The sequence below is a fragment of the Sylvia atricapilla genome, chromosome 1, assembly GCF_009819655.1.
Source record: "Sylvia atricapilla isolate bSylAtr1 chromosome 1, bSylAtr1.pri, whole genome shotgun sequence".
Lineage (NCBI taxonomy): Eukaryota > Metazoa > Chordata > Aves > Passeriformes > Sylviidae > Sylvia > Sylvia atricapilla.
The window spans coordinates 113200837-113221942 of NC_089140.1; the positions used below are offsets into that span (position 1 = coordinate 113200837).

Sequence of the window (21106 nt, forward strand, 5' to 3'; positions counted from 1 at the left end):
TAAAGGTGGAAACCACAAGACTGTTATTGGCCCTTTGAGTAAGTCTCAGAAGTATCATTTGATCAGGCCTGACTCTATTTTCCTTGCTTCCCAGGCACTTCAGTAGGTAATAGCTTACCCACCACTTCACAAAATGACAAGTTTTATCTGCAATTTCTAAGAGCATCACATAATAGAAGAAAGAATATAATCGACACTGAAAAACAGTAGCTTTAAAGGAAGTACTAACATTTTTCACTCCTGGAAAAGCTGCGTGAAGCTTTTTAGCCATAATTGCATCAGGAGAAAATACCACCTCTCCTGGTTTGGTGGTGTTTGTGCCTCAGGGGGACCAGGTTTTCCTGCAGACATGGTGGAAGAGAGAAAAATGAAGCTGCAGATCTACTTAGGGAAGGGAAGAGATTGGCAGCAATGAAATACATTCAGCATAAGCCATGACACTCCTGCTGCTTTGCCATGCTCCCAGAGAGCCAGAAGGTTAAGTGGGAATGCAGAGCAGTTCCTCCCTGCCCTTGGAGTCAGCACTTGTATCCAGACACAACACTGAACCAGCCAGTTAGCCCAGCCACGTTCAGGGGACAGTGAAACAGCCTCGTGGGCACTGCACTGAAGCCTCAGCACATTGTCCTCAAGGGGTTGAGTTTGTTGCATTGTTTTCTTAAGGCGAGTCAGGTGGTAGCTACAGAGAGAGGGGGGAAGAGTCAACAGCATCAATTGTTGTACCCCTCTTCAAGGCCATACCAGGTTTTGACAGCTGAAGGGCAGCTCGATAGCCTCCACGTGCTGAGCCCTTTGGACATCCCTTTACCTGACAAATACCCTCACTTGGGGACAAGGGAAAAGCAAACAGCTAGAGATGTTCCATCACAGATATTTCAAATTAAATAACATTTGAGACACTTAAACTCTCAGTGGGAGAGTTAGATAGCACAGAGCAGTCTTGACAAAAACTAAGATTTAACTTCCTTTTGTGTAAGTCATTGGTATAATCTACACAAGCTGAATGGAGTTCTATTCAGTGTTTCTCAAAATGTGGCTTACACTTCCCTGCTAATAATTTATGGTAATTAGAAAACTAATTAGAAGAAAAGTTACCTTTTTATTATTGTTGTTACTAATTATTTATTTCAGAACTTTATTGTATAGTGGTAATACATTACCTAATTCTGTCCAGCTACTGAACTCAGGGCACACAGGTTAAATTTCAAGAATCTGTATGAACTGGCTTTTAAAACCATTTTTAAAACTGTGATTTGCTATATCTGCCTACAACAAAAGTTTAAGCTGTAGTCTCAAAGCCAGCAAGAGATATATGTTTGCATCCCCATTGTTCCAGAAAAAAAAAAAATCCCTGTCTTCTCAAAATACAAACTTAGAATCCCAAATTTTCATAAAATGTGCCAGAGATTATGCAAGAGAAAGGAAGGCCAGAGCAGACCAGAGGTCAGCCCAGTACAAGACATGAAAGTGTTCACTTGTTACAGTTGTTTTGCATGCAGCTAACCAGCTAACAGGAAATTCAGACTGTGCATTGAGAAGAGGGACACTGGATGGAGAACCGAAGACGAAAAAATAGGTCAGTGGTTTGATGGAATGATCCACCATTTGTCCTCCATGCTAACTTACAACATCACAAGAGTTCATGGAAGTTATCAATTACTACACTGAATTAGGAAACAAAGCCCATAAAAGGAAGATTGCAGGAATCAACGAAATTCCTTTCATCTCCAGAAAGGGCACAGAGGCATGACAGGACAAACAAACTAATAGGAAGTTACAGTGCCTGGTCCCGGCAGGGCAGTCAGAGTCATAAAGTTAGGCCCAGGCTAAAGGCTATTCAGATAAGAAAGTTGGAGCTTCCATAGACACAAAATCTAGGAAGCTTAATGTATTCTCTTGAAGATTGCATCCCATTCCAGATTTCTAAGAAAAAAAGAAATCCACACAGCGCATATGAAGTCAGAAGTGATAAAATTCAGGACATTCAATGTCTCTAAGTGGGAAAAAATAAAGAGAACAAGCTTGCCAGATTAAGAAAAAGATAGAAGAGGCATAATTAGGCTTTTCTTACCAGAGGAAAGTATCTATGTTTTTGTAAAACATTTCCCTTATTCTAGGTCTCATCCATCATCTGCTTGACATAGCAACAAAACATGTAAATAGTGAAATTCTACCAATCCTAAAAGAAATTAAGATACAGAAAGAATTAGATGACACCTAAGAACTGAAATTTTGAGGTTTGACATTCAGACAAAAACCACAAGGTACAATTTATGCACTTCCTGTCATAGGACTTAGCCAAGGACATCCCAGATGGATTTTAATATTTCACCAGTGATCTTCTGCCCAGACACTTGGATAGAAAAGCTCCTTTCAAGTGCACCAGCTGAGGAAGCCAGATAAAGTGATTCCTTCTAAAGGCATTGTAATCTTTGCAAATCTCAAAGATTGAGATAGCCTGTGATCTTCTAACAGAAAAAAGGAAAAAAAAAGCTGTTGCCAGGATGTCCACACTGACAGACTCATAATCCAAAGCTGCATTTTAGCCACCTACACCTGACAGAACAGGCTTGTTTTGCACCTCTCCTTACCAAGGAAAATTGCCTAGAGAATGATGACCTTTAAGTCCACAATTTACTATGTCTTCTTCCTATAAAATAGTTCGATGTTGTAGCAGTTCTGTGATTTCCAAATCAATAGGTTTTAACTGTCATTGCTGCAATCAGCTGTCCAGTCCTTTGCCCATTCTTGGCAGAGCCAGATTTGTGCAGCCTTTTTAAAATAGTTAATGAATGACACTGAAAAAGTTATTTTCAACTTGACAGTTTGTCTCTGCACAGAATCCAGATATACCAAACTGAAAAGCCTTGGGAAAAGTGTATCACAAATATGCTGAGAAGGGCACCAAAGATGGCTCTTGAAAATCTTAGTTTTTCCCTTTTGGAGATTTTTTTTCCCTCTGTTTTCACACAGAGGGAAAAAATTGTGCTGTTCTGGGAGAATCTGTGAGATTATCAAGTGTATATATATATATATGTATATACATAAACAAACCTTTCTGTCCACTTTTATATGAAGAAGGATTTTTTTTCCCTTTTTCTGGTTTTGCCTCAAAATCTAACTATTTTCCCATAGTACAATGTTCTCTTGGACATTGTTCTCTTGGACATAACACTTATGTCCAAGTGTTATCTTGGACATAACCAAGAAAGAAAAACAGAAACAAAACACTCAAAACAGTCATTACTCCTTTTTTTTTTTTTTTTTTTTTCTCCTTAATTAGGCTCCTTACTATGCAGTAATTTAGGTTAAAAGCAGCAGTAAGGACAAGGGGAAGGCCATGAAGAACTTTCTTAAACAAAGGATACTGGCAGTTTTTAGCATAACTTGTATTCAGCAATGTCTCATGCATCTCAAAACCAGCTGTGCCAATGAAAATGTGCACCCCAAGGTAAAAACAGTTCTGAGGTAACTCCCTAAATGCAGCACCTAACATTTGCAGGACAGGTTGCTGCTTTCTGTGGTATTCGAATGATGATCCCCTTGGCCATTTGAAAAATCTCAATAGCACTTCAGATATTTTAATAATCATTTTGGAGTCTAAGAGGAAGCAAATACAATTAATAACATACCTGGTCATCACGAGAGCACAAGCTCTCTTCTCAGCTCTGACAAAGAGGAAAACTCCTAACTATTCTGCAGAAGCTGCCAAAGGGAAAAGCAAAAGCTTTTGTATGGAGATGAGTCAACAAATTTCCCTCTGAGCCCTTGTCACTTACTGCACTAAACCAAGTATGTCATATTCCTGAAAAAATACAGACCCAGAAGCTCCAAGTATCAGAAATCAGTGACCATCTTCATTTGTTCATACAGGTGCACAGAGGTATTTTTGAAGCTCAGATGAGATACTAAAAAGAGGTGTGAGGTAGCACGGTACACCAAGGGCTTGGGAAACCCATCTCCTGTTCAGCCCCTGCCTGTTTCCAGCAGAGTATCTCACACTGGCCAACAGCAAAATCTGGCCTCCTCTTCACCTGACTGCAGGCCTTAAGATCCCAACCAGCTTGTGGGAAAAACAAACAGTCAGTAAGCACACAATTAAAGGCATTTTCCTGCCTTAGTTCTAGATGTCAGTACTTCATCATGCATCCCTCCTACAATTGTTACAGGTTTAAGTTCTTTTCACAGTTGCTGTGTCTTGAAAACTTACCCAGATTTATTTCCCTTTCAGATTTCAGACCAAAACCAAAGTTCAAAGAAAATCATATAACCAGAAAAGCAAAAGAAATCTCAAATGCAAAACTTAAAAGTCAGTTCATATAAAGATTTCAAAGCCTCTGTTCCTTTTATTAAACTCCCTTTATTGTTGGATAAAAGATAAGAGTGAAATCAGAAGTTAGGAAAACAGTGAATTTCACAAAGAAAAGATTGACGACCCTAATTTGGAGGATGGTGACTGTATCTCCTGGCTTTAGGAGCAGGTTAATCATTTGGTTCTCGGCAGCTCATCTCCAGCCATCTCTAAATCTTCACGCCACCAGAGGGAACAAAGGAAGCTGCTGGCACACATTTCTCTTCCTGACACGGAGCTCTACCCACACTGTCATCACACAGCCTTGGAGTACCCAATCTGCCACCACGGCATCTGCGTGCCTGCACCATGCCAGATCTTGGGAGAAAGAGGCTGAGCAAGTAAAGCGAGTAATGTGAACAGGTGAAGAGTAAAACAATGCTCGGTAGCAAAAGCTACCACTAGGCTTGTGAGACATAAAACCAGATTCAGCAGAAAGTTTTATTAATTAATTAAAACTCAATGAAAAACTTCCAGCTGATTTTTCTGATTCCAAAGGTTAAAAGCTCAACAGCTCTATGCTCCTTTCTCTCTTGGGACCACAGATGAAGGCTTTTCACTGCCAACAAGTATAGGCCAGCCATGGGATGGGAGATGAAGAACCCACATCTGGAAACTGCTCTGCAGCTCCCTGCTATGCCAAGATTCCCCAGGACCTGCAGGACACCATGAGCAGTCTGCCTCCTGCAGAAATCTCAGCTCTGGCAACTTCAGTCCAAATTACTGGCTCCACAGCAAAGTCCTCCATAATACCCTTCCCTGCAGGTTTCCAGGCTTCTTTAAGGTACAATTGTTGGCAGGAACTCACTCAGATCCAGCCTCTGAGCCACCTGAACGTTACCATAGGCAGCTGGAAATCTCAGAGCTTGCAGGCTTTCACGTTTCACAAGCACCTGGGCATCAATAACATACAGGGATATAAGTGAAATTCAGAACCATTTCTTTAATTAGAAAGCTGTTGGACAAAAGTGGTAACTAAATGTCAGAGAATGCCAGGTAACACACAGCTGAGAAACACACCGCATGAGGAAGAATGAAATTATGCACAGGATAATACTAGGAAAGGAGGAGAGGAGAATTTATTTGTGTAATACATGAAAATAATACTCACATATTTCAGGTCAACCCGTGTAAGCAATTTTGTTTCACATTATGAGTAACTTGGTTATTTCTTGTTCCTCCAGAAATTGAAGAGGTTTCCAGTCGTACTTGTCATGCTTACTCCTGTATTTCAACCCCAGATAATTACCCAGCAGTGCTTTAGTGTTCCCACTGGGAAAGGAAACAACAACACACTTGGTTTTGAGGGTGGAGAGATATTTCTTTCCCATTAATGCCACATCACAGTTCTTGGACCCAAGATTACAGTTGTAACCATAGGACCAATCGTTTATGGCAGTCATAGGCCCTGCCTACATTGACAAGTGTGACATGAAAAGCTGATTTGTAGAGCAAGACATTCGGTGCTAATTCAGCATTCACTCTGTATGCATTTCTTAAGGCCATACTGCAAACAAAACCTTAAATTATCCAGTAGACTGAACATTTGCCATGTAGCCAAGACACACAGGATGTACAGTGTGACGTACATAATGCAGGATGTAGATCCTGAGCTTCAGCTTTATTGCAGAAGAACCCCATTCATGGGCTGACACCACCATGCAATGTAAATTGAAGTGTGAAATGCAGGGAGGACTCAGGTTCAAGAGCATTCAACTGACCTGAGATAAGAATGGCAGTGTAGGTGCACCCTTGTTCTCCCAGCTGTTTCCCACACCACCAGTGTTCTCCACCACTGCAGAATATGCAGTGCTGAGTTAAGATCTACTCAGATAAACTGACTTTAGTCGAAGTGAGGGTTAATTCTTTTCAGGCTTCAGCATCTATCCTTGTGATACTGACTGCAATATTAACACCTTCACTTTCTATATGCAAAAGTAAGCAACAGTCATTAGCTACGCAATCCAATTTTAATTAAGTAGACCAAGAAATCATCAACCTGTAGTCCTCTAACTCTCTTCTCTCTTCATTCCAACAGTGGTCAAATTTTAATTACATATGATGAAAATCTAGGCTGGAAAAGGAAAGTTTTCCCAATATGTCTTTCTACTTGATAACAAAGTACTCTAAGCTTCCTTAGAGACTTGTACCTCAAATTACTACCAACTAGATTAAGGATTGAGTTATGCTCACTTTTTTTAAAAAAATTCTAATAATGAATCACAAGAATATTAACTGCTTGGTGTTGCAAGTGCCTGGAGCCAGCCTTCTAACTAAGCAACAAAACTGTTTTCATGTGCCAAGCCAAGATCACCCTAAATTTATTGATTACATATTTTATACTGTTAGAAAATACAAAACACAGAAAATATTAAGCCAAATTAACTGGCTTAATATAAAACAAACACAATAGATTTTAAAATGATTCCAGAACCTTAACATTTACGAGTATTTTCAATAACTCAAAACTCCATGAAATTACAAGTTCAGCAGTCAGTGTACATTAAAAAAAAAAAAAAAAAAAAAAAAACGCCCTCAACTTGACCTCTGATCTAGAGCCTTAACCATTGGTATTATACAGCTGGACTAATAACCCTGAGGTTATGTTTTTGCTGATGTCCTCATTTTCTTTTCCTCTTCTCATTTCCAGATTTTTTTATGTAGTTTCTAATGAGAGAATTACCTCACACAAACCCCCCCCAAAAAAACCACTCCACTCATACATTTGCCTTTTTTATACAATTTTAACACTACTTTGAGACTTGGTATATATTTTAATACTGATAATCAATATTTCTTAGGCTATTGCCCTTTCTATGAAACACTAAGTCAAAGCTTTATTAGTCTGTCTGAGATATAAGGGGAAATTTGCTTTTTTTGGAAAGTAACACTGATAACCCACTAAAAGAAAAGAACAATTTTCTAGGCTAATTATAAGATCCATTATGGAACAGATATCCTTTAATAATAGTCTTTATTATGAGAATAAATACATCAAACAAATGCAATATATTAGCCACATTTCTTCATTTACATTCAGAACAAGAAGCTAGTAGGCATAATCAGCAGAACTAGTTGAACAAACAAATTTTTAGTAAGCCAACAACACTAGAGGAAAGTTGGAATGTTTATGCACCCGTAGACAAAGAGCATGTGATTTCAGTATTTCCTTTGTATTCATTTTAGGACAAACACACTGTAATTGTAAGCACGAACTGCACAAACTGGTGGAAGTGTTTAGCTCCGTGCGGTGGCCGTTTGAGGTTGTTCTGACTGCAACTGCTTCCCAAGGTATTCCCTGAAATACAACAAAAAATTAGATTGAGAAATGTTCTGGAGAGTGAGAAGTGCAATAGTGGTGGGAGTTATGAAGTTGATAAAGAAGAGAAAGCTTTAAGTTCAGAATTAATCCTTCAAATAATGTCTACTGTCAAAAGCCAACTGTAACAACAGTCACAGCACCCAAGCTTTAGATATCCATCATCTGCCTGATGAAAATAAAGTACAAATCAAACATCAACAAATCTATCTAGAAAAGGAAAGAGCCCAGTGGGAACATTTAGAAGCCCTCACAACTGACACAGAACACCCATGAAGCAGATAAATTTTGCTTGTTGAATATGTATTTTAGAAGCTGTGGCAAAACATCTAAAAGTATCCCTTTCCACAACCCAGCTTCAGGAGCACAAGTAACACAAGGGACGTACTGGAAATACATCCCATAGGCAAGCAAAACAGACACTGACTCAATAACTACATATTCAAGTTGAGAAAAAAGAAAAGATAATAAATCCAGGCCCATTGTATACCAACAACAAAGAAGTGTTTTCCTCACCTGCACTTTGAAATACACTAAGCCACTTATTTTCTCTCTCTCCTTTCAACACTGGAATACCTCCCAGATTATCTGCCTTTGCCCTGAGCCATTTCCTAAATTCCATGGAAAAATACTGCACAGTTCTTCTGAATGTTACAATCCTTCACTCTCTCATGAAAGCAGATCAACACTTCACAAAAAAGAACCACAAAAAAGCTGAAAACGGTCTTTAATAATAGTACCTGGGTTGCTGCTTGTCACAGAAAATACAATAATTGTACCACTGTATCAATTGAAAGAGAGGTTTCAGGACTCGTGAAATGTAGGCGTTCTTTTTCTACTGCTGATCACAGACTTAGTACTGTGCTTTCTCACTACACAAATATTTCAACCTACACAGGTTAAGCACTAGAAGCATCTCAAAGAGATGATGTTCAGAAAGAAGTCTCGAAAAAACCCCACCTAATTCAAGGGTATGTGCTTTTGCTTTTTTAAAAAATAAAATTTAAAAGATCAAGTTTTTTGCACGTTTCAAAAACTAGTTTTCAGCTTAGTGTCCTGTTGAACAGTTATTCCTTATGCATTGCAATTCCTATTGCACAATGAAGTTTATTTTAACACCTCAACTGCATCACCCAAAGTCACTTTTCTCAGTTTTAACATTAAGCATCCAGAAAAGCGAAAGTTCCTATAAAACGTTAACTTCAAACACCACTAGCAAAGAAAATAACAGATAATTTGTATGCTGAACCATATGTTACAATTTAGCACCTTCATTTACAGCTTCATCAGGTGGTGCTGTAAAATCACAGTATTTCAATGCTTGGGCTCTACTTAATAGATACAACTCCTGCTCATAACAGGCAGGTTATCACCCTCAAAGTAGAGGCTCCTACCGGCAAAGAAGGAAATGAGCTGCTCTCTTGTGGTTTTGAAGGACTCAAAACTGTACCACCAAAACAAAATTTGACAGTCACCCAAAAACACAGCCATCAGCTATGGAAGAGCTTCCACACTCACCAAACCTTTTTCTGCACCATGTTTATGGTTGTCTTCTGTTTGTTTGTTTGTTTCACACCTATATGCACATACTGACTCTAGTATTTCTTCTCTGATATCCAGCCTTGAAAGCAACTGACACTTGCTGCATATATGGCTCTGCTTGTCATATTACAAGCCCACAACATTTATTTCTAAAGCCCAGACGAACCATATTGAATGTGAAATTCCCACATTATTACTTCCAAGTAGGAAAATCAATCAAGCTAATAATCCATGACTCTATAACTATTGCAAAGCTTGCACTGTTTCAGATTAAAGGCTTTCAAAAAATCCCACCAGAGTGCAGTGCAGTCAGCAAAAATCTCCAAGGCAGCAGAACAGTAGAACATTTTGTAGGTACTTAGTGCTCTCACAGACATTCAGCTTCTACAGTAGGTAGAACAGAATGTTCCCTACAAAACCTTTTGTAGATGCGAAGTTTAAATCCAGGGTCAAAGAAAAGCTCTAATCACATTTCACCATCCAGAATGAGCACCCGCAGTTACTCTTCTACACTGTTATACTGCAAACCCAAGTGAAAATCCCATAGTGTTCCTACCCCTCACCTCTTTTGCCACCACCAAGGGCCATGAAATGCAAAAACCTTGCATTACAAGCTGTTAGAATGATCACCTAATTTTCTCTTTGAGGGTCACTGGTTAACCCAGGAGAAGTTATTCCACCGTCTAGATCAGAGGAACACGGAATCACAAAATGGTTTGATCTTAAAGATCATCTGGTTCCAAACCCTTTGCCATGGGCAGGGACACCTTCCACTAGACCAGGTTGCCGAGACCCCCCTCCAGCCTGGTCTTGAATACTCCACAGGATGGGCATCCACAGCTCCTCTGGAAAACCTCTTCCAGCATCTCACCACCCTCACAGGAAAAAATTTACTTCTGATATCTAATCGAAATGAGCCCTGTTTCATTTTACAGCCATCATCCCTTGGCCTTGTGAGAAGGCCTTCTCCAGCCTTCCTGTAGGCCTCCCGTAGATCCTGCATAGGTGCTCTAACATCTCCCCAGAGCCTTCTCTTGTCCAGGCTTAACAACCCCAACTCAGAGCTCTTCCTCACAGGGCAGGTGTTCCATGCCTCTAAATCATCTTCATTGCTCTCCTCTGGACCTGCTCCAAAATGTTAGGACCCTGTTCTCCCTCTGCTAAAACACATATTAAAAGAATAAGAAGATTCAAATATATTTTATAGAAACTGGTATTTCACCACATTAGGAAGTAGTTAAGAAGCACTGTAAGCTCCAAATTTCACTCCAACAATAGGTTGGACATAAGAGTCCATCCCCATGCTATGACAAATTAAGGGTCTAAGACTTTATCCTGCACTGATACTTAATTAAATCTTAAGAGAAAAACTGGGATTTTAAGATTACTATTTACCTCATAAAATTAAAGTCACCTGTAAGAATGCAAGCATTCAACACATTGCACTGTAAGAGCATGTATGATGAAAGGATGGATCTTGTCATAAGATAACAAATCAGTTAATAAAATATTCAAAGTAGCATCTGAGATTTGTGATGCATGCTACAATGGAAAGTAATGAGGTAGGTATTAGACTTACTGGGGTTTTTTTTATTGCAAACTATAAGTCCTTGAATTAGACCACTACAAGATACTCTAAATCATTTTCCTCGCACTGTAACAGAAAAGGCCAAGTTCAGCCATCTTCTCACTTCCTTCAACAAAAAACTATCCTTATTAAAAGCAGATTAAGCTAGTGCAAACAAGTTTGCATTTACAGATAAGAGCATTCAAACATGAAATAACTGATTCAGTATAAATTTACAAGAACAAAAAAATATTACCTCTGTATTGCAGAAAAGCTTCAAACATGCAACTGTAGTACACCACTTTTGAGACCAACTATAAAATCCTCCATTTCTCAATTAAAGCCCAGAGCAACAAGATTTGAAACATCACACATTTTCACTTCCCTGGTCACCCAAAAGTCTTACAGTGAAGTATAAGTAATTTCCATTTGGAAATTAATCTCTTCATTCTTACTAGAACAACCAAGTGAGATCCTTTCACACCAGAAATTCCATCTTTTTCAGGCCTCTTTTTAAACACCCATTTTCTGCTGTCTCCAAAGTGCTTTTTCCAAGAAGAAAAGGAAGCTCAGAGGCGAATACATGAATTCATTTTATCTCAAATTCTTATTCTAATTTGTTTAATTCTTATTCTAGTTTGTTTCTTCATTTTAATTTAATCAGTTTTTGTTCCTCTGAGAAGAGAAACGAAAGAGACACTGACACCTTGAAGCAGAGATATACTAAAATGTCATAATTGAAACAAATACTTCAAGTTTATTTAGGAAAAGGCACACGGAACAGATCCAACATGTAAACCCCTAAATTCAGTCAATATGGAATAAGAAGATAATTGCAAACTGGCACAAGACACTACCTACAAATTTTGTACTAATATATACCATATACTACAAGATCATTATCAACAACAAACAATCTGTAATAGAAGGGAAAGTTGTAAGATACATACAACAGACCCCTAGAGGCCATGTGTTAAAAGAAACAAGCCTTGAAGTAATAAGTACTGCTTTCAGTGTTATACTCCAAATTCCAGTGCAGTTAGATTTACCCCTCTTTTAAAGGACATTGAAAATTAGCAAAAAAGAGAAGAAAAGTAGATGAAGCACAGAATAAAGGAAGGGTGAAATTTTCATATTTTTTCTTTCCAAACATTTTACTCTTGCTTTAATAACTCCTGGTTATTAAAGAAGTAAGTTATCAAAAAATATTTGATCGTCTTGAATATCTGTAATCTCTAGCTTGGTTTACCAGGCTGAGGATCCCAAGAGACAGAATGCTCTTCTTTAACAAAAAAGAAAAAAAAAAAAAAAATTACTATTTTTCTCTATCTAAACATAAGCCTAGTGCCACATGAACACTGGTGGTGGCTGGGAGAAAGGCAAGTGGAGCTCCACAGGGGCCACCACAGTGCCTTTGCCTCCCAACAGAGCCACAGTCACAGAAGCTAGGAAAGAAAATAAAGAAGTCAGGCTCAAATCAAACCAGGAGTGATGTTAATATTTGGTTCCTGAAATGTAGTATTAACATGTCTTACTGCTGGGTCCGAAGTTACAATATACAAAAAACACATGCTCCTCATTATCATGTTCTATCAGAAGGAGAACAGTCATGAAAGTAGTAAAGTAAAAAACAAAGAGACATCTTCCTAGAGAGCTGGGCTGGGAAGACTGCCAATGCTGGAGTGCTACCACTGGAGAACTGCTGTTCTCTTTTGTCATTTGTTTACTGAACACAATTTTCTTCTTTGACTCGGTGGATTTATGCATTATGAAATATTCCAATTTAAAAATAGTATTAAAGAATATAAAATGTGTCTACTATATCAATGCTTACCATGAGTAGTTTTGAAGGTAAGTCCTTACAAACCAACAACAAAAAAACAAAGAAACAAATGTACGTAGCAGAATCAAAGTCACTTTGATCAAACAGTTTGAGCTGCCAACACATCAAACTGAAGATTTTTATAAATTATCCTTTTCAGTGGAACCACAGTGATTTTCACCATGTATCTCTTTGACCTATAAATGTTGCTGTGATTTCTTTCAACAGAGAAAAGATACTACAAGCATCTCTGCAATTCTTAATACTTAGTTTAACAGATTCCACTTCATACAAACAACTAGAACAAAAGCCAACTGTTAAGATAAACAAAATCTAGGACACTGTTTCCATATAATTATCCACAGCAAGGAGATGCTCAACGTTCTGATATGCACATAAAAACTGAACAGTCTGAATGGTTGTACAGAAGGATTATGACCATTACATGAGAGGTGCTTCGTGTTTCCAAATGGAGCCCTGTCTTCAGCTGTATGCAGTAACAGTAATAGACAATCTACAGATTAGCTTGTGATTACTGAAAACATTACTCTTAGCAAGGTTTAAAGGCCTCCTTAGGACACGAAATGCAACATTAACATGAGTCTTTAAACTGAGACACTACAAGAACCTCCTTTCCTCTCAGCAGTTTCCTTGGTTTTGTCCAATCTTTGAAAGAGCTATTCTAAACTTCCAGTTCACAACTTCAGATACAAGCTATGAAGAAACAGCAGATCAGTTAGCTCTTATAACAAAGCTATTACTTAAGCATTTGATTTTAAAAGAGAACAAACTGAAATCTAATTCAGTATGTGCCTTTCTATCAGGGAGACAAGGCACAAGCTGTTTTTCACTTATAAGATGAACTATAAGCTAACAGGCAGAGCCATTCTGTGAATTTAAAAAACCCACCTGACTAAACCTTGCAATGTGGTTTGAAAACAGTTTTATGTTTAATCAGAAGATTTAGTTACCACGAGAATTTTGTTGCTTATAACATTTAAAGAGCTTTTTATGTAAGAATGATGAACATCAATAGTGTTTAACTGAATTCTCCTACCAGGAAATCAAATTTTTAAAGAACACTAATCAGAAGTAAATTATCAAAAAGTTACTTCTTTGGTGACATGTTTTTCAGCATGTTTTTTCCTTGAAAAAAGAAAAAGCAAACTGAGCAGAATGCCTGATATTTTCTACACTAACACAGGCTCTAGAAATATTAAAACGTGTTTCTGCAAAGAGTACAGATCTCATCACAGACAACATGAGCACACTGTGAATCCCAGAGAGCATATGCCAAATAAAAAACACAGCCTCTACACCTACATGGAATGAAGTTTTACAAGAATACACATCTATGTGCAAATAAAAAGATGGAACACTCCACTAGATATCAAGTGTGTCAGTAGTTAATTGGATTTTTGCCTAACTTGTCTCATTCTAGCTAGGAACTATCCTCTTTAAAAATATTAATTTTTATCAGAGTCACTATCTTCTCAAACTTTTCATTTTGTTAACTTCTGTTAACTACTGAAAGGGAATTGTAGTGATAATGAAGGCTAAGAACCAGGAAAAATAAATATACTGGAAGTCATTATCCTGTAGGTGTTGTTTTCTAGATTTAAACCTACTAAGCCATTAAGCATTCCACACCTTAGTGTTGGGATGGGGGAAAAAATAAGGGGCGAAGGTGGGTGCAAACTTCACAGCTGCCAGTTAACTACCACTACACCCTCCACTTCTCACTCCCAAATACAGGCATTGTAAAGAAGCTATCTATAGAGTAACAGTTTCTAAATATAGCATATTGCAAATCCTAGGCAGTTTTGTGTCCCTGCAGAATTCCTCATTTTAAAAGATGGAGAGCAAGTAATTTTGTCTCGGCTGTGCATTTAGAAAGTCATGTGTGAACCTGTTGCGTATTCAAAGCTTGTCCAATTTGTTGATTCATTCAGTATGCCCTTTCTGAATTCCACTTCCATATCATAATTCATCATGCTGAAGCAATACATCCTAACTCCCCCTGTTTAGCACCTGCCAGCATACTCATACTCTTCATGTTGGTATCAAGAAGGAGGTCAGAGCCCCACACCCACGCAGGTGAATGTCAGAGAGGAGCCTGTGCTGGAGCGAGGTCCTGACAAGGACCTGCACATCCGTGGAGAGAGAAGCCCATACCAGAGCAGGTTTCCTGGTAGGACTTGTGACCCTGTGGAGGAACACACACTGGAATGGCCTGTCCTTGAAGGACTGCACCCCACAGAAGAGTGACACATGCTGCAGCAGTTTAGGCGGGGCTGTTACCCATGAGATGGACTCATGTTGGAGAAGTTCATGGAGATCTCCCATGGCAGGGACCCCATTATGGAGCAGGGGAAGTATTCCTCTGCATAACCAGTGGGAGAAAACAATGTGTGATGAACTGGCCATTACCCCCATTCCATCTCCCTGCAGCCCTGCGGGGGAGGTAGAGCTGGGAAGGAGGGAGGGGTGCAGACAAAGTGTTTTTAAGGTCTTGTTTACTTCTCACGATCCTGCTCTGGTTTTGTTAGTAATAAATGCAATTAATTATCTCTAATTCGAGCCTGTTTTGCCTATGATAGTACTTGGTGAGTGATATCTCCCAGTCCTTATCTCAACTCAAGGATTCTATGTTGTATTTTCTCTGCCCTGTCCAGCTGTGGGGGGAACAATACAGCAGCATGCACCCAGGGTCAACCCACAACACAGGTTCCTACTATCAGCATGGGGTGCCATGAGTAACACAATTCTAGTCAAATTGAAACTCAGGATTAATTCCCATGTATAGGCAGTAAGTGATGCTAAAAAAGATAATTTTGCTCCTTGCTTCATCAAGTGCATGATCATTTTACATGCAAATGTTACTGGAATATTTCAACTGAACTTATCTCAACTGAAAAGCTGACAGCAGTTATTGCTTTTGCCAACATAGCTTCACCATTTAAGAGAATGCCTGACAGTCTCATTTCCCCCCATTAATCCCTGACTTAAAAACCCCTAAGGGAAAGCCAGTTGAGCAGACTGTAATGAACTACTCAAATTACTTCGGAGTTAATTGTCTCGAAGTTGAGCTAAGGGTCGAATGATACAGCTGTGTTTTAGGCAGAATGCTACTTCAGCTGCCCCATGACACTCCCTTGATTCAAGTCCCACAAGTTTTCCTTACTCTGCTGGCTCCAGGCACAGCACTTGTACCAAGCCTCATCGTGGCAAAACTTTATTTTCTAATCCTTCTCTCAGTTAGCCTTCAGGAAAGGCCTGACTACCTCTGTCACACATGTCACAGACAGTTATGCCAAATTGTTCTGTGCCAGTTAAACTCAAGGCAAGAAACACAATTGCTTTGAGTGAAATAACTGTAATTCCAGAATAAGTGAAAGCAAGAGGAAAAATGTTTATTGTTTCCCCAATTCTGAAGAGCAAAGGAAGCAAAACCTTGAAGTTGCTGAATAACATATGACAATGCAAAGCTTAGTAAGCAGGCACTTAAACCACAGTGTGCAGCCATCAGGGGACTCAGCTTGTGTGGTGAGAAGAGACAGCAGTGAAATAGAAGAGCTTCCAACACTCATCAAAAGCCAGATCTACAAAAAGACAGATCTAGCTCCCCACACACAAACAGTAGTGACATTTCCTTTGCTTAAGCTGTAAGTCCATGCCAGGGGAAACACTACTTTGGCAAGTAAGAGCCAAGGACAATGTGTCCCAGGGGCATGTTCCACTATGAATTAAACAAGAAAACATTCCCTACAGAGATGACAACAAGAATGTGGAAGTGGCACTAACTTCACAGATTCTTTTTACTGACACCTCTGAAGATCTGAAACTAGGTACTTTCACCATCTCCCCCTCAGTCTCAAGTCTAAAGGTTCACAAACTGTGAAAAGCAGGCACAGAAATGTTTATACCATTAAAAAACCAAAACAAATCCAGAAAACCAGATGTGATGTTTTTACAGCCAGTATTCTCTCACCGAAAGTGAGGAAAAGCCAGGCTTGGCATTCAGAAAAACTTTTACTACCAGTGAGGTTTGTGCTGAAGAAAGACCAAAGGTCTTCCTACCAGATTTTTAAGACATCAGAAGACACATGAAATAAAACCTGTCCCTACTGCAGAAGGCATGATCAGTAATTAAATTTTCCATGCTGTAATCTCTATCTAGTTGCAGCTGGTTTGTAATACCCAGAATGTTTCAAATGTATCAGAACAGCACAGTGAGAAAAGAAATGTATTAAACTGAGATGCAGGGTGGAGCATAATATACAATAATGACCAAAAATTAGATTGAACATGACCGTGTGTTTAGACTCCATCTCCACACACTCAGAAATTCCACATATCAAAGTACTCCTTACAGGCGGGGAGTACTAGCTGGATTTTTCATAGAAGGGTATTTAAACATGTAACTTAAACCCTTTTATAGAAGGTTCTCACAGTATGTGAGAGAGGGAGTAGGATAAAATGGATATAACATTCATGACAATTAAAACCTTAAAACCCATATTCTTCAGCAGGAAAGCGAGAAAATTAGTTTTGTTTTACCTGTGATACACTGCAGAGAGAGACAATGGGAGCTTTTTGTCAACTTAGCCAGCCATCACAGCAAGGAGATGACTTAACCTGTCAGAAGGTGCTTGATAGACCTTGTCCCCCTTCAAGTGACCTTGTTCACTTTCACACTACTAGCATCACTCCTACTCAGCCTTTCAAAAAGTTTACATTCTGTCACAGGTGAGAAAATTGACAGAAGTTATAGATATGTCCAAGCACTAAGCTTTTCAGAAATAAAAGGTTGTTTAAATTCAAAATTAAATTAGCTTTTTGTATCCCAACACTTATGTCCCAATATACTCAGATGTATTCCTGTATTTTATCTTCCTTTAAGGCAATGCCAGACTGAAAATATAAGCTCTGGTGAACTCATAATTAATAACCAGATTAAAAACTCCTAATTAGTATTTTTAACTCTCCATGCTTTATGCTTAGCATACCTAATTAGTGTGGCAAATTATACAAAGTTGCTGCATGAACGTTGAAGTTTTTCAGAGCTTCAGTCCTACAATGCTTCCCTATAAAGGTCCTGAGTTCTGTTGGAAGTGCAGCAGCACCCACCAGCAAGCTCTGTGGCAGAACTTGCCAAGACTTCAGGGTTATTAAAGAACTACTCAGTCAGCCCACAAACTTCTGCTATTCCACAAGCAGTTCAAATAAATTAATAGAATCATTACAGAACATCCTGAGCTGGAAAGGAATCACAAGAACCATGGAGCCCAATTCCTAGCCCTGCACAGGGCCAGCATAAGAATCACACCCTGTGTCTGAGAGCATTGTCCAAACACACTTTGAACTCTGTCAGGCTGGGGCTGTGACCACTTCCCTTGGGAGCTGTTCCAGTCCTCAGTCACCCTCTGGAGGAAGGACCTAATACCCAACCAAAGCTAAAATACATTGTTTGAGTGAATTACTTGTGTGACATCTCAGGGAGGGTTTCCTCTCCCAAGATTTAGGTGGTTTAAAGTCCTTGGCCCTCTAGAAGCCCCGAGTCACGTCGGTATAAAAAAGCAGAGGCCTCAAGGTCTGTTTTCAGGTTTCTCATGTTGTTCACTATTGGTATCTCAAAATTTTCTCTGCTCCCAGCTGAGGTTTGGACAGCAGCTGGGACACGAGGCAACTGCCTCCCGATGGGAAGTCCCCTTACATTTATACAGATAACTACGTGTCAGTTATTTACTGTTTTGTACCAATACCTAGTGCCCACACCAAAAGTGCCATTTCTACTTTGATCCAATCCACTCTAACTACTTTGTGCCATCACCACCCCAAGAGATGGAGGACAAGGAAGACGGAGAAGTACATGAGGTACCACCCAAATTCCACCATCTTGTCCCCATTTACCTCTATTCTATAAACTCTAAAACTACTGAATTCTGTATCGTCTACTGTAGTAAACTACTGTTTTCACATCCCGGTGGCTTGCAATTCCTCTCTCTGTGTCGGAGGCCTCTCCCATGGACTAAAATCAAACCCGGTGTTTTCCTGGGCTCTGTGCCAAGGTCTCCGAGCCCCCTGGACTGGCTCCACACCCCCCTGCCCAGGGCTCAAATTCCCTTCCTCGGGTCCCAGGTCATCCAAGGGAATGTCCTGGACTCCAACAGTGACATTCAACTATGTAAGGTAGCTAGCTACTCAGTTCAACTGCTTCCAAAATACACAAAATACCTAAGTTCTTACCACAAGTACCATATTAATCTGCTGTTTAAAAAATGCTATCTTCAAACATAAAAATGTTACTTCTCCCCTAAAAGAAATCTACCATCTTGAATCCTCTCTCCACAACAAAGATTTCTCATGGTTAGTAGTATGTTAAATAATCTTCACATACCAGTTGTGAACCATCAGCTTCTGCACAGCCAGTAGTGCATTATAACGAACTTGCTGGTCTTCATGATGCATGTGGTTCATGACCAGCTGCTTACCACCAAGCTGTTCAATCACTCTGAAAAACACGAGAGGAGCAAGTTTTTTGACATTACTTTCAAGTCTGGGTAGCTATCCTATGCAACCTTTTCATGTTCAAGGCATTAAGAAGCTAAGTTTAAATTATATAATATTTATTTTATTAAAATTAATTATTAGCCAAGATACACGTATCACCTGATATGTTACAAATACAGATTATCTCCTGTAATAACTACTGATTTTTTTTATAAAAAGACTTTTTAAGAATTCACAACATCAGAAAGTGCTTACACTAGACTCCTGTTTGCTACTTTGAAATAAATAATGAAGAAAAGAACCCTTTTCAAAAAGGGTTATTTACTTTACAGCTGTCTAAGAGGGTTTGCACAGTAGAAGAGGTAGTGCCATCCACCTCATAAATTGATGACAACCCGGTCACTCCATTTTTTGCAAGAATAAAACCTCAATCTCTTCTGGCACTGTCTAATACAGAAAAATGCTTGTAATCACACCAACATCTATTAAATCACCCACCTCATACATATAGTGCTTTTTGACATTTAAATGGTACTACAGCAACAGCTACTTCCTGAACACGATGCAGAACTGGCTGTTAAGGTACCATTCCCAGAAAAAGGATATGCTTCACCTACATCTTTCAAGACAAACTTCACCACCATAGTCAGCCATAGCTTTTTAACAGCTATACCAAATCCCCTATAAAATACTGATGAAACCTTGTATTGCATGTCATGAATATATAATTTCTTAATAAAAATAGTGGAAGCCAACACACTTAAAACCTGAAAAAGGATCACCATCACTTCACATGCAGCATTTCAGTCTGCCATAACAGTAAGTCTGGAGGGAAATTGCAAGGAATATATAAGCTGATTTACTCATTGACTTTTGTATTTTTTATATCAGTTCTCTCACAGGTCACTTAGTAATTAAACATGCTATCCTGTGAAGACACTATCATTTGCTTCAGGCTTAATGTGATGTTGTCCTGCCATTGTAAGCTTGCATTAGCTATCTGCATGTAGTACTGCTCTTTTCATGGCCAGATTAATGCATCGCTGTTGCACAACGCAATGTCTTTTTGCAAACTACAGAACAGGTATGAAGACATATCATGGAGATAAAAAAGAGAATTTTCAATTTCATAACTCAGTCAAAACAACCCTTAAGACCACAGCGAATATTATTTCCCAACAATATTAAAATATTTATTTCACAAAGCAAGAATGGATTCAGAAAAGTGCAGTTGTTTCAAGCTGGAAAATCCTTGCCAAGAACTCAAGAAGTTATTAGTAATGTTACAGATTCAAAAATACCTTTATGCCTGCCTTATGCTGCCTCACCTTTTAAATGAGTTAAATATAAAACTACTGCACACAAAGGCAAGAGTATGAAACACAAATAATAATTTTTTTTCTTTATTAAAGGATTCACTTAAACCACTGGATTTTCAGGAATTGAAAGGATGTGAAAAAGACATTAAACTCAAGAGCTTCCTTATGCTAGAAGAATGCAAGAGCCAAAATGAAAGGTTAAAAGCCTATAATCACAAATGGTAATAGGCTCTTTCAGATGACAATACATCACTGAAATTATGGCTGAGAACATGAAGAGTTGAAGAACAGCATTACCATTCTTGCATAATGCTGCCTACAGATAGAAATCACTTCCCAGCCACGGGTTTTCAACCCAAAGGTCTAAACAGTGAAGAAGGTTCATAGTGAATAGTGAACCTGAATTCCTTGAAGTTCCAAATGTGTCCAAAACACTACATTCAGTTTCCCCTCTCCTCAACTGCTGCTTACTTTCCAGAAGTAATAGAGCCCAGTGGAACAGTTACATGTACACATCTTCTGCAGTGACTGCTCCCCATAACATCACTGCACTAAGCCAAAATAGTGGCATTTCGAAAAAATTCCTGAATGCTGAAGGTTCAGGTTTTAACACAACCCATTTAGACGGAGAAAGAGGACACAGAAGATAAAGACAAATTAATACAATTTAGAT

The 21106-nt window shown here is 38.9% G+C and overlaps 1 protein-coding gene and 1 long non-coding RNA gene across 2 annotated transcripts in view; one reads left to right on the forward strand and one right to left on the reverse strand.

Annotated features, from left to right (window-relative positions):
* The first annotated feature begins 3051 nt into the window (after positions 1-3051).
* On the forward strand, positions 3052-3270 carry LOC136370023 (uncharacterized). The gene is made up of 2 exons (XR_010745114.1): positions 3052-3141; positions 3187-3270. It is a non-coding gene; the product is annotated as an uncharacterized lncRNA (long non-coding RNA).
* Positions 3271-7308: 4038 nt separating this feature from the next.
* The window catches only part of ATP6V1H (ATPase H+ transporting V1 subunit H), a 47565-nt gene continuing 33767 nt past the window's right edge, over positions 7309-21106 (reverse strand). The window contains exons 13-14 of the mRNA XM_066331045.1: positions 19002-19115; positions 7309-7649 (exon numbers count right to left, since the gene is read on the reverse strand). Coding sequence (XP_066187142.1) covers positions 7589-7649; positions 19002-19115 — 175 coding nt within the window. The 3' untranslated portion in view covers positions 7309-7588. The remainder of the gene's footprint in view (positions 7650-19001; positions 19116-21106) is intronic.